At 37.1% G+C, this 14,484-nt stretch overlaps 1 protein-coding gene across 4 annotated transcripts in view; it reads left to right on the forward strand.

Annotated features, from left to right (window-relative positions):
- Positions 1-14,484, forward strand: part of LOC127627449 (cell adhesion molecule 1-like) — a 479,283-nt gene that overhangs the window by 437,028 nt on the left and 27,771 nt on the right. For all 4 annotated transcript variants that reach the window (XM_052103833.1, XM_052103830.1, XM_052103831.1 and 1 more), the window contains one exon: positions 7,903-7,992. In XM_052103833.1, the coding sequence (XP_051959793.1) occupies positions 7,903-7,992 (90 nt within the window). The remainder of the gene's footprint in view (positions 1-7,902; positions 7,993-14,484) is intronic.

The raw sequence follows: 14,484 nt of genomic DNA on the forward strand, positions 1-14,484 counted from the left end.
ACAATTCATTGCGTATTTTATCTATCTGTTCATCCATCCATCTATATTCTGTATATACTGTATGTATTGTTGTCTATCTTTGCGGACAAAAAGCAGTTTCCTGTTTACCAATAACTGAGGGTGATTTTAAAGAGCATGTTAATAAAACATTACTTCATCCATAGCAAGGAGGTCAACTCTGCCTTACTATTATCTTAAGATTTCCTTTCTAAAACTTGCTCTTAGCAGTTTTGTGAATAGGTTTTAAGCAAAAACTCCTAGCTAGGAACCCTGCAGAGAACTCCTAGTGGTAAGATAAAAATCTTTCACCAAAAATTTGAATACGGACCATGATGTTAAAAAATTTAAAATAAAAGTCACATTTTGAATTTCAGGGTCATTTTTGTCACTTTTGGTGGCATTTTTGCCCAGAGTCCCCTGAATTTCTGACCTTGCCCAGCCCTAGAACATTTTTACCAAGTCAGGAAACACAGATCCCAACAGGTTATTTTCCAAGGTTAGTCTGTCTGTGTTTATGCTTGTGTACAAAAGGAGCAAAAATGTGGTTTCCCCACATCCCGTATGGCCCCAAAGTACCATATGCATTGCAATAAATGGATTGAGCTCCCTCCCTCCTTGTTGTTAGTTTTGCTACAGCAAGTTAAAATGAACAAACACGCAAAGCCGCCTGATGTCAGAAGGTTGCTCATGGGCAAATCAACAGCCCCAGCCCCCTTTGCTAATCACACTATTACTCATGTGTGTTTTTCCCTCTCTCTGTCGTTCCTGAATGACTGTTATCTGTTAAGAATCCCAGGACATGCCAGGATGTATCATGCCGATTAAAGCACTCATCTACTCTCTTCCTTGTATGTACCTCGCTCTCCTGATACCCTTCCATTCCTCTTTAAGACTTTGGAGCCACTCATGCATTGGTCTGTATTTCTTTTGGGAGATGTGCCCTTTTAGCAAGTGGTTCAGTGAGAGAGACATAGAGAGAGACATAGAGAGAGAGAGAGAGAGAGAGAGAGAGAGAGAGAGAGAGAGAGAGAGAGAGAGTGTAAAATATGGGTTCCCATCCTATCGTTAGCCTTTGTGTGTCTGGGAAATTTATGAAACCGGCAGTATTTTGCAGTGGCCCAGGTTTAATGAGCCTGCTACACACACATGCCCCAGCTTGTTGCCATGATTCATAATGTGCCATGACAATCACATGCTGGGATGACATGGCAGATATGTGCTGTGAAAGTCAATAAGCTCAAAACTCCTGATACACTGAGGTACTGGTTTACATTCTAAAAAGAGGTCCTCCAAAAACAGTCTGTTTCGAAACGTGGTGTGCTATAGATCCAGGCTGCCAAATTTTTAATGAGCTATTGACACTGGTGATCTCAAACATCTGTTGGGCATTCACAGTTCATAACAGAGTAGAGCCAATAAAGTTGGCCCTCCACTGAGTCGGAGGTTGGATTTAACCACACAGTGCCACATCCAGAGGTTTTTTTAAACATATATTTATCCACAGCTGTGTGTTTCAAAAGCTCATCACAAATGATTTCATGCCAATATAGAGTGGATATTGTTCAAATATGCTACTAGTAGTACTAGTAGCTATATAGCTCTTCATTAGGCTATATTTTCCACGCTTGACTGCTCGCTGAGACTTCTTGGTCAGCTGTTTCTTTTTCCACAAAAAATTTGTTCAGTCGAGAAGATATTAAGGATGAACAAGCATATTGCAATATTCTGACATAGGGCTGAGATTATGTTGTGGATTATAAATGGATTATGTACCATTTATATCTTGATGTATTTGCGATGTAGAAAAAAAATATATGAACTCAGATTGTAGACAGCTTCATTGATTATAATGGCAGCGTCTCATCCAATCAGAATTTAGAATATATCACTTTTTCATAGTGTTTTGGTATTTCTTTTAACTGAAGTGTTAACTCATATAATTTGAAGCAGCTGTTTAGGCACAGATATCAACTTCCAAATATAAAAATTAAATAATCATAAAAAAATATACTTTTATCTAAAATGAACTGAATTATCCACCAAAATTTTTTTTAAATGGTGATATGCACCGTTACCTTGATTTTCAAAATATACTCTGTGCTATAAGATTTTGATCATAACGCACACCCCATTTTGACTTTTTAACACAAAAAGACTATTGACGTTTCTCATACTATGATTGTGTTTAAAGGACCCTTTTTATAATTCAGGCTAACAGGTTCACTCAGTCTACTTCCTGACATCAGTATGCAAACATTTCTTCATTTTTGGCAAGAGAAATCAACATGGCTGTGAATTTCTGAATGATGTCTAGAAGAATTTATTTTTACCTAGCTACAATTGCCTCGTGAATCACTGTAGTTTGAGACAGGTTACAACTTACCTCTGACAACTTCTTATACATTAAGGTATTTTATTGGCATGCCAAACATTCAAATCATTGAAATTGCCTTTTCCCTCAGAAAGTGCAATAAAGCATTCACATCCTCTCCTGTCCCTTAATGATGGGCAGGGTGCAAGAAGTATGTAAGTATAATATTTAATTATTTCTTATAAGAGCATCTTCATTTTTAAAGTTTATACTGGCTTATTGTTTAATTGGTTTCAATAAAAATTATCATCTCTAATGCTTACATTTACATTTCATCATTTAAGCAGACGCTTTCCTCCTAAGCAATTTAAGCTATGGCATAGGCTGATATACACCTCTCCAAAAATGTTACCACGCCAGAACCCTTCTACCGGGGAACCTACAAGGTTAGCAAAACAAAGCATAAAGCAGTGACGATGAGACCAGGGGCTGTTATTTTTTTTTATGTATGTCTATGGAGGAGACGCTTCAGTATGCTGAATAAACTGCTTTTTTGAGGAAACAGCTCATCACTTAATGAATTGGCCACCTGTCTGCTAATCATCAACATGTTTTACACTAAACAATCCTTTTGGAGTAAATTATTTGTGGCGATTACTACGATAAAATTGCTGTTTTATAAGAGAAGTCACAGACAATTTTATGACAGGTAGGTGTCAGTTTATGACTCAACCCATTCATTTGAATGGTGTCTGCAAATGGTGATTTACTGTTGTAACACTCTGAACATGGTTCATTGACATCAGGGCCATTATACACTTACCGAGAACTTTGAGGTACATTGTGGTCCTAATAAAGTGCCCAATATGGTCATCTGCTGTTGTAGCCCATCCACCTCAAGTTTTGATGTTTTGTGCATTCTGAGGTGCTATTCTGCTCACTACAATTGTACTGAGTGGTTATCTGAGTTACTGTAGCCTTTCTGTCAGCTCAAACCAGTCTGTCCATTCTCAGTTGATTTCTCATCAACAATGCATTTCTGTCCACAGAACTTATGGTAGAAATCACTGAGATTAAATGTTTTCCCCCATTCTGATGGTTGATGTGAACATTAACTGAAGCTCCTCACACATATCTGCAGTGAGTGTATGATTGGCTTAGACTCACATAATCCAATATGGCAGTTATGCTCTCTCCTATGATAAAGCCGTTGAGGTTGATATCTCAGTATAAAATAATCTCTGACCATGCACCACACCAAAGCAGACCACAACAGCTGGCATTGGTCCACTCTGTAACCAGGCTATATCCCTCAGAATAATAAAAAAAAGGATATATGATGTACCTTTGCATTTTCTCAAAGATTTTAATCATCTATAAATCGTATCACATTGTATTTGTGCTAGTTTTTTATTAGGAGCATCTGCTGTTTTATATACTGTTAGTTTTTCATGAAGTTACAAGTGAATATGCAACAAAAAGACACATCTGTTTACAGATTACAAACTCTGTGCTTTTTTCTAAGGGGTTTTACTTGATATACAATATTTATTGAGTATTCTACTCGAAACCTTTCCGATCTGTATTTTTTGACCTTTTGTTTGTTTAATGTATCAGTAAAATAAAAAGCAGCTGTTACAATATGGTTACATTGCCTATATGTGTGACATTGTGTGTTTGTGAATGGAGTAGTTATTAGTTTGTTGATTTTTTTAATTTTTTTTTTATTCAGCATGGAGAGTCAAAGTATGACAAAATATTTATTATTATTTAAGCACTTCAAGATCTTAAAGTATGTGCCTAATTAATTTTCACTCTTCATTGCAGAAAACATGTATAATAAATAATATGAACCTAAATCTCCTAAAAACTCGTATTTAAGGTGAAAACAATTTAATAAAACTTTTAAATCTACGCATAATCTAATTGTTGGATTTCTTTTTTTATGAAATGTATATATATGTATATATATATATATATATATATATATATATATTTATTTAGAAATGAAGACATTTTCTCTCAACATACTGTGTACTCACAGAATAATGCAGACATACCAACGCAGAACTATAAATACAAACCACCACATTGGTCACGACATGGACATTATGGCATTGGTGCGGTGTTACAGACAGTACAGTGTTTAGAGAGTAAATAGAGTAGTAATGAAGCCAGACATGTAAAAGCGGAAAAGTTTTATTTATTTACAAAATGTGTTGTTGTTTATGGTTATTATGGATTAATTAAATGCTTGTGGAAGCGTTGTATCTTGCAATCTTTTTCCACCACCGTGAAATATTAATGTTTTTCGTAAAAATTTTATCGCGATCGCATTTCTAAAACTTATATTTCATTAACTTGGATATGCACTGTTTGATCATTAGTCACTCGTTCTGATCATATACATAGGGCAATAGGAAAGCCTTATAATGCCAGAGTGTGACATGCAAAATGTAGCTTCCATTTTCTGACTGATCTCTGTGTATCAGCAGAGGAGATGGAGGCAGTCTCTCTCTCTCTGCCTATTCTTCATCCTGCTAAATGTTTATCATTAGAGAGTGGAAGTGTTTCTGGGCTCCCACCGAGCTCTTTTGATAGAGTGCAAACAGCAAAGCGGGGAGGGGAGAGAGTCGGCCAATTTCCCCCACCACAGATGTTAACACAGTGGTATCTGTCTGGACGCGGTGGGCAAACAGTAGCGTGGGCCGCATCACTTTTCACGCCTGTTATCTCACGAGAAACATCGCTTTCACCCTCTCCACCTCATGCCCGCACACCCTCCTTTCCCATTCTTTTCATTTTATTAATGTTTGCCTGTTTGTCTCTCTGTGAAAAATCCTGATCACCCCATGCCTCTTACTGGCTAACACTCATGCTGGGTTAACTCGCTGACATCAAACATGCTAAGCTTGTCATGGCCAGCTCGGGCTCAGGTTCCTATCAGTTCTGCGTCCAGGACTCCGCACTGCAAATTGCAAAATCATAAACAACGATAGTAGATAAAAGGGAGAGCAGCTAATGAAGTGTGAAAATGCTAAAAAACAATCTGGAGAATGTATGCCAAGTACCCCTTCAGTATGGCATTGCTATGGTCATTTGTTGGCATGGAAAATACTGGAGTCTTGGCCTTGTTGTCACAATTTGTACTCCAGTGAATTTACGAAGGTTTGTTTTTGAAAGTCAAGTCTTGGCAACCAAAAGCTACTAAATATTTCTTTTTTTTTTTTTTGCCCAAGAAAAAAGACTGTTCTTTGAATACACATTGACTAGGGATGTGCGAGACTAGTCGACTAAACGGTTCTGATGCTGCTAGTCGGCATTTGAATTACTAGTCTGTTAATATTTCCCCCCATTAAACTGATCAACATATTTACACATTTACGTTTGGCTTTATATTATTACAGAGGCTGTGCTTCAATTACTGTTAAGGTTACATATTTTAAATAGAATTAATAATACAAATATTATTTAAAAAAGAGAATATCTGGAGACGATACAAAGTTTCATTTCACCTCAGGCTGTGCATGCTTCATCCCTCTCTGACTCGCGGCATGCAGGAAAATGTCCTCTCACTAGACAAGTAAACTCAGCAAAGTAGTTATGAGATCACTTCGGTGGTGGTGCGGGAATCAGATTTCCAAACGTTTGAAAGTTTATGGATGTTTTCACAATTGTGTCTTCTTTAAATCTGTGTGCTTGTATGTTATTTTTCCATTGTGCAGGCTTTTTCGAGCGCAGCATTACCACCTCAGGTGACCACGTCAACGTGTTAATTTTGCTCATCAAAAAAGATATGCTTTTGAGCAAGTAGCCTATAAACTGACTGTTTTAGGCTAGGTATGACATTTTTTTAATCTGCTGATTAAGAAGGCTATTTTCAACAAGGTGCCGACTGCTTAATGGTTTAAACTATCTTTTGTTCTGTGTTATGTTTATTGTAGGCTACATCACAGGTCTGTTTTTTTATAACTATAGCTATTTTGTATTTTTTTTACATTGTAACTGTTATTGGTTAACATTTTTCACCATATTAGATCAATTGCTAACTTGATTGCACGACTGCATGACTTTTCAGCACATATTTATTCTCTCATGGATTTGGCCTAGCCTACCTTTAAAATTTTTGAAAACTTCCCAGACTGTTTTAATATTTTAAGTAACTTTTACTTGGTAAATTCTGTTTAGAACAGGCTGGGCTCCTCTATTGGCCCTGAACTATTCATTCAATTGTTTTCAATAAATATGCCTGTTAAATAATGTTGATTTCAGTTAGTGCGTGTCATGTTCTATTTTTAAATGTATAATGATCACAATGCAAGGTAAGCACGTCACAGATACATTTCCTTTTCTGGGGCGGCTGTGGCTCAGGTGGTAGAGCAGCTTGTCCACTAATTGCAGGGTTGGCGTTTCGATTCCCAGCCCACGCTACTCCACATGCCGAAGTGTCCTTGGGCAAGACACTGAAGTTGCTCCCAATGGCAGGCTAGCACCTTGCGTTGCAGCTCTGCCGTCATTGGTGTGTGAATGTGTGTGTGAATGGGTGATTATAAGTGCAGACCATATACCATTTTTCAGTGGAATTTAGCATCGGATTTTGAATAGATTAAGTATTTTAAATGGGCCGCGTAAACACTTTTTTTTACTGTTTTCTGAAAGTTCTTTTTTTTAGACTAGTCGACTTCACAATTTTTGTTTAAACATCAGTGAAATTAATTATTCTACACTTTCCATTCTGCTCCTTCCATTGACCTTTTATGAAAACGTCCTGATACAGGGTCATACTTTATGGGGTTGTTGTCACAATGACTTTAAATGGCCTGTCATTAAATTACCCATTATAGGCTTTAAACATAAAATCAACTAGAAAACACAAAACAATTCATGAATTAGCAGAAAATGGAATAGGTAACGTAAAAATATCCAACTATTGTTTTGGCCAAAAATGTATTATAATATATTTTGGCCAATGATTAAAAAATAAGCCCCTGTCTTGAGAACACAGTTAAACTTTTCAGTTTAATTATATTATTTTAATGTCAATTTATTTTGTTCACTTGTTTACCCCTCAAAAATGTAGCAAATCTAGTGGTTACTGAGATATAGCCCTAGTGACAACTTCCCCATGTCTCTGGTGTCCTTGCTTTCTTCATAGGTTTGAAACATGATTTTTCATCTGCCTTTTGTGTTGTGTGATATCACTTCAAATCATTCCCTCATGCCATTTTCATTTTTGTTGGGTTCCTTTTTATTGTTGTTACACTATATTTTATTATATTTTGCAAACACAGAAACACAAAATTAACAGTAAATATTTCTACTTGCAACTAACAAGAACACATGATGACAATACTATTGCCACAATCAACTTGTGTAATTACCTCATAAGAGAGAAATATATGGTTTTGTTGTAATGGTTGATAAATTACCTTCAGTTTATAGACTAATTTACCATATGTAAAGGTCTGTACACATACTACACAACACACACAGATCTGATTCCCATTATTGTTGATTTGATCATGTTTGATTTAGTTTTTCCCTGATTTTCCCCGTATGTCATGTTTTTTGTATTGTGTTTTTTCATCTAGATGCCCCTACCACATCCCCTAAACCCACAACCACCACCACCACCACCACCACCATCTCTGCCACTACTCCCCCTCCAGACATCATACAAGGTATGGTATGACCTCCACCTGCCCCACCTGTGTGGATGTGTGTGTGGATGTGCAAGGGAGCGAGAGAGACAGATAGAGACTGCCAGCAGCCATCTAGGCCTGATAAAATTATCTTGTTGATTAGGAGAGGGCCGTGTCCCATATGAGACCGGGCCAGGGCTGAGCGTCCAGTGCAGTCAGTGCCACATGTCAGAGCTGGCTCCCTTCACAATTCTCTAAAATTTGTGATCGGTTTCCTTCTTTAGCACTCTAATCTTATCAGGATCTGGAGCTGTATCTAGGCCTGTCTGGTGCAGGGATTACAGAACCCCCTTTATGTTTCCTGTGGGCTGACAATAACAGCAGAGCCTTTGTAGCCAAGTGGAACCAGGAACAAGCTTGTTCATTCATGTTTGTGTTATTTATGGCTCAGCCTGCTATATCCGACTACATCCAGGTATAATGATACTGAAAAACATTGTCATTATACAAAATACCAATATAGCTGTCCATGTTATTTATTGTCCAAGCCATTTAGATTTTATAACTGAATCTCATATCCAATAGTGTATTATAATTTTTGTTAAACGGTTGGTTCACCCAAAGATTGTAATACTGTTGTCATTTAATAACCCTCACTTAACTGTCAATTTCATTGTATTGCGAAAAAAAAAGATGCAATGAAGTGAATGGTGATTGAGGCTATCAGTCCCTAACATTCTGATAAGATCTTCTTTTTTGTTCCATGGAAGAAAGTCATACCAGTTTGGAGGCAATGTTCCCTGTAAGCTGCACGTGTGCATGGCTGTGCATTTCTTGTGTTTCTCCCACATGTTCAGGAATAAAACCTGCAGGCAGAATCAATAATCAGTGTCAGGCACGAGCGTTCTCAGTAATAAATGCTATGCTATTCGCATGAACAGTAAAATTCACTTAATGGACACAATTCCCGTCCTATCAGTGGTCAATGTAAACACAGACAGTTATGTCTTACATGATTGCAAACAAGCAACAAAAACCAGGTAGGCTATGTGTCAAAATATCACATCTGTGCAGACCTTGCAGTGTAAATGAAGCCTAATGCACGTGTTGCTTTCTAATGTGTTGTTAACCGTTATTTTGTTTTTATTCTTTTTTTTTTTACATTTAACAGAAAACAGTTCTTTTTTCTATTAATGTTCTTATTTTAATGCATTAATTATTATTATTTTTTTTTAGTAATGTTCTTTATAGGTCTTTAACTTTAATTGAGAAACACTTGAAGGCAACATGCCATTTTTTAATATAATGTTAATATTTACATTAAAATGATTTTTTTGTGGTACTAAAATTTATTTCACTAGTATTGAATACAATTTAAACATTTCTTTTTTTTTTTGTGTGTTAAAATAATTTCTTCTATCCCAGCCATATATGCAGAAATTACTGTAAGTAAGCCATTTTTAGGTTGATTTCACCTTAAAGTTTAAACTTTGTGGGCTATCAATACACTGCTGTTTGTTTGAGCATCCTGACATGCCTGACACAGCAACGTTGGCTCAACCAAAGGCATTACTTTGGGATGGGTCTATAGTATCTTTTTTTCAGACAGGTGGAGTGTTCATTTATTCCGTTTGGTGCCACTAGTTGCACAGAATTACAAATTTCATCTTTAACATTTACTGAGCAGCTCTCTTGAGTGTTATGAGTTGTTGTTTTTTGCTATAAGGCTTGGTAAGTACAAACAAACTCTTATATAGCCAGCATCTTCTGAAATAATCACTACTCTCTGATCTAATGTAGCGTAAGTCCAAGCTTAGATCCTGGAATACCACCATTTTGTAGTTGTTACAATTTAGTTCTGCTTTTAAGCGCTGGGTTCATTTGAACCACTACTTATATTATAATTGAATAAACACTGTTTGCAGGGCCGGATCTGTGTCCGAATGATACGAATGCCCCAGCGATACTGACCACAGCAAGCTCATTAGCTACTCTAATCCACTCTACTCAACCTAAAAAGCACACAAAAGCTAATAGGGCCCCCAGATGATGGAAAGCTAAATCAATGTTGCTGCTGGTTTCAATCACTAAAAGAGACGCTGATGTAATTTTCTGCCTGTAATGATTGTGATATTGAAGCAACCGATTGAGATCATTTTACTCTGTTTTCCTTCTTCCTCAAGGCAATACTTTATATTACAGTGAAAAGCGTTCACAGATTGGTGCAGATGCGGCTCTGCGCTTTAGTTGTGTACTCATGAAACTCCCAGATACGCAAGCAATCAAAATCTTGGACGCACTTGTGCGGATGATTTGAGAGAATCTATAAAGGGCTAGAAAAATGAATCGGCCATGATTAGGCTACATGATTGTGGTTAATGAAAGAACCGATGACGCATACTAATGAGACACACCCTCTTTCTTCATTAACGAGGTGAATGAATCTCTTTAACACTGCTGCCTGCTGCACACATTGAAATCCTCCAGAGGTCTAACTCAGGCATTGGTTTGGATAAACGGCCCTGAATGGAAAAATATTATTCAATTAAAGTCATATTGCATTGTTTGTATGAAATTATCTAGGCAAAGCCTTGGTTTCAGATAGAGTTTCCTCCTTTAGTCCGCATAAACCTATAGCTTTGCTAAATCAAGCTTCTTTTTTTTCCCTTATAGTGCATCCCATTATGCCCATGTTCTTCAATAAAAAGAGTGGGCCCTAAGCAGCCACAGTGCTCCATCCTTCTGTTTTCATTTATCCTCTGGGTGGATGTGTATAGTTCAGAAACAGAACTTGAATTTATCAGTCCACAGAGGTTGAGGCCACTTAGAAATTTAATACATTTTTGATAAACTGGCTATAAGAGAAATGGAATGGGCTATACTGCACTTTTAAAAAATGTATTAAAGCACTAACGCAAGGCTAAAGTGCTCCACAGCTTCAGGAGGTGACATTTAGAGATGACTAAATTGCCATTTACACTGAAAAATAAATGGCTAAATGGAGGGGGCCTTGCTTTCCACCATACGCAAAGGGGACAGATGTCATTAATTTCTATTTGTATTGCCTTTTTTTCCACTAAACACAGCTCAAAAATGGATGTTTATCGATATTTCTAAGAGCTCTTTTTTTTCCCCACAAAGCTTTTGCAAATTTGATCAAAGATGAGGCATTTCATACTCTGTGGCTGACAACACAATATGTCCTCCCTCTCTTAATCTATTCTGTGTCTCCTTTCTTATTTTTCCTTTCAAACCTTTGCTCAATCTCCTTTTCTCTTTCTCCGTTTTTCTGTTATATTGTATATGTGACTTTGGGGAAGCAACCATTAGCAATTTAATGTACAGTAAATGTAAAAAGTATTTAGGTAACTGTTTTTATCACAGTGTTGCTGTCACCGTTGCCTCGAATTTATTTGGTCACTTTTGGTCACTTGCCAAGTGTTAGTGGATGTATTGTATGAAGTCTATTCACCCTCAAGTTCCCATCTCTGTGGGAAATATGTCTATTTTTTGTTTTATAACATGACATTCATACATTTGTAAGTGTGGCTGAAATTTCACAGTACTTTTGGGGCACCACTGCATTTAATGTAACTATAATTAATTAATAACAATAGTAATAACCATGTAAAATAACAAGTAGCTTTCCAAAACAGTTACAACTCTACATAAATGCACTGTATCATGACCACTGGAATATAAAGTCTGACTAAGTATTCCCAAACTTCACTGGACCACTACAGGACCAATAAAATATTCGGAATAACTGGACACAACAAAAGCCACCGCTAAAACAATCGTTACCTCAAACAGAGCAAATATTTAATCAATGACATGTTTAGCCTTGCTAATAAAACACTTGTAAATAATATTTTATGTGCCACTTTGAAAGACTATAAAAGGACATCTGCATCCTATTTATTTTAGCAAGTAACAAAAAAATAGAAAGAGTGTGTGGGGGGGGGGAGCTTTTGTCTGGGCTTAAATTGCATAAACACCATCTGGTAAACTTATTTTGGAATTGAACAAATGAATTGCCTAGCAAAAGCATTTGCATTTAAGATAGAAGTCCTTTTCTCTCCCTGTTTGATTCCTACAGCAGAATACAGGCCAGACAAAGAGAGATCGCTGGCAGAGAAAAGGCTAATTCACTAAAGGTCAATTGCATTACCACAGGGAAAACAACAACTGCAGTGCTTTGATACACAACCCAGGGAGACATTCCACCTAGAATTTATTGCACTTAGCATTGTGCATACACTCAAATGCTCCCAATATTTATTTTTTTATGTAGATTTATATTGTTATGGGAGCCATGATTACATTCTCTGATGTGGAGATAGGCAGGTATAAAGGCTAAGAATATTCAGTGAGCCAAGTCTGACTTCTCACGCATGTGCGCACACATATATATAGAATAAACCTTATGCATTTTTAAGTTTTTGTTGCAGACATCCTGCCAGTCATTTGCATATTCAAACAGATGCTTAATGTACTTAGCTGCAGATTATATCCAGAACCAACAGTAAATGTATTCCCCATTTGGTGAAATGGGATAAAACGTAAACCTTACAGATCATTATTGTGCTGACAAAGCATGAGAGCTGAAACACAAATTACAAAGTAAACAGAATGGATATACAGTGGTGGCCAAATATATTGGCACCCTTGGTAAATATGAGCAAAGAAGGCTTTGAAAAATATGTCTTTATTGTTTATCCTTTTGATTTTTCATTCAAATATTCACAAAAATATGTCCTCTAATGGATATCAAACAATTGCAAACACAAAACAAGTTTTATCAAAAACAAATATTTTTGCCAAATATATTTGTGGCACATTTATTAGCACCCTGGGAAATTCTTATGAGTAAAATATATCTGAAGCATATTCCCATTTATATTTTTAATTTTTTTAGTACACCTGAGTGACTAGGAACATGCAATTGTTCAGCCATGACTTCCTGTTTCAGAAAGGTATAAATATGAAGTAACACACAAGCAAAATTCTAAGGGTGCGGCAAAAGGTTGTTGAGCTTCTCAAAATGGAAAATGGCTATAAGAAAATAGATAGAGCATTGAAAATACCCATTGCCACCATCAGGGCAATAATTAAGAAGTTCCAATCAACTGGATTTGAAGAAGATGTGTGTTGATATTGTTTCCAAGTATGATGAGGAGGATGGTTCGAGTGGCCAAAAATTCTCCAAGGATTACAGCTGGAGAATTGCAAAAATTTGTTGGGTCTTGGGCTCAGAAAGTCTCCAAAACTACAATCAGACTGTGGCATGGGGGGCGTGGTCATGTGTCAGTCTGTGGGACAGAGTGAGCTGTAAGGCTCGTTACCTATGCCGTAATTATCTCTAACACCTGTTTCTCATTGTAGTGATGGTGGATGTTGACCTGAAAAGGCACGTCCGAGTGGAGAGAGAGCGTGGATCTTAAAACGTTGTGAGGCTCTTTTTATGCCAAAGGTCCTGGACATCTTGTTCAGATACATTGCATCATGGACTCAATTTATCAAATACCAAAAGATAAAAAAAGCAAAACCTGACTGCCTCTGCCAAAAAGCTTAAAATGGGCCCTGGTTGGATCTTCCAGCAAGACATTGATCCAAAACACACATCAAAATCAACACAAAAATGGTTTACTGACCACAAAATCAAGGTTCTGCCATGGCCATCCCAGTCTCCTGACCTGAACTCCATAGAAACCCTGTGGGGTGAACAGAAGAGTAGAGTCCACCATGTAGTAGTTGATTTGACCATGCAGACCTCACCAGCCGTCTGTTTTACAGATGCAATTAGCAGCAGTAGCCAGATGGCTCTTGTATGTGTGATTATATAATACAGATTATACATCAGTTAATTCAGGTCCTCTAATATGATTGGACAAGCTTTGTAATGTGGATAAGCAAAAGTGCTTATATTTAATAATAATAGCACTGGGATGCTTCACTATATCACTCCGCTTGACTGTGATCACAGTGTTGATCCTGCTTTGGCTTCATTGGAACGTTAGCTGAGCAAAAAATGACAATCAGAATGAGCTTTATTGCCAAGTGTGCTCACGTACACAAGGAATTTTTTTTTGTGATAGGAGAAACAAGTGCACATAGAACATACAGTGAGACACAGAATGTAAAAGAAGGTAAGAGTATAAATAGACATAAAAAAAATAGGACATATAACATAGAATGGCATATGTACGTGTGTAAGTGGTAATATATGTACAAGTTAGGGCAGTTATGTACAGATATTGAATTAAATGTGAGTGAATTTACACATGTACATATGTATTTATTTATTTTATTGCACCACGGGGAGTTTTTTTGCACTATTGTTCATGTTGTAAATGGCCTGAGGGTAAAAACTGTTCTTGTGGCTGGATGTCCTGGTGCTGAGTGCTCTGTAGCGCTGGCCAGAGGTCAACAGTAGAAAGGGTGTGGGGTCCTGAGTGGTTCTACCTGCACGTTTCCTCACTCTGGAGACGTACAGGTTTTGGATGGTGGGCAGGGGGGCACCAAAAATAC

Source organism: Xyrauchen texanus, chromosome 34, assembly GCF_025860055.1.
Source record: "Xyrauchen texanus isolate HMW12.3.18 chromosome 34, RBS_HiC_50CHRs, whole genome shotgun sequence".
NCBI lineage: Eukaryota > Metazoa > Chordata > Actinopteri > Cypriniformes > Catostomidae > Xyrauchen > Xyrauchen texanus.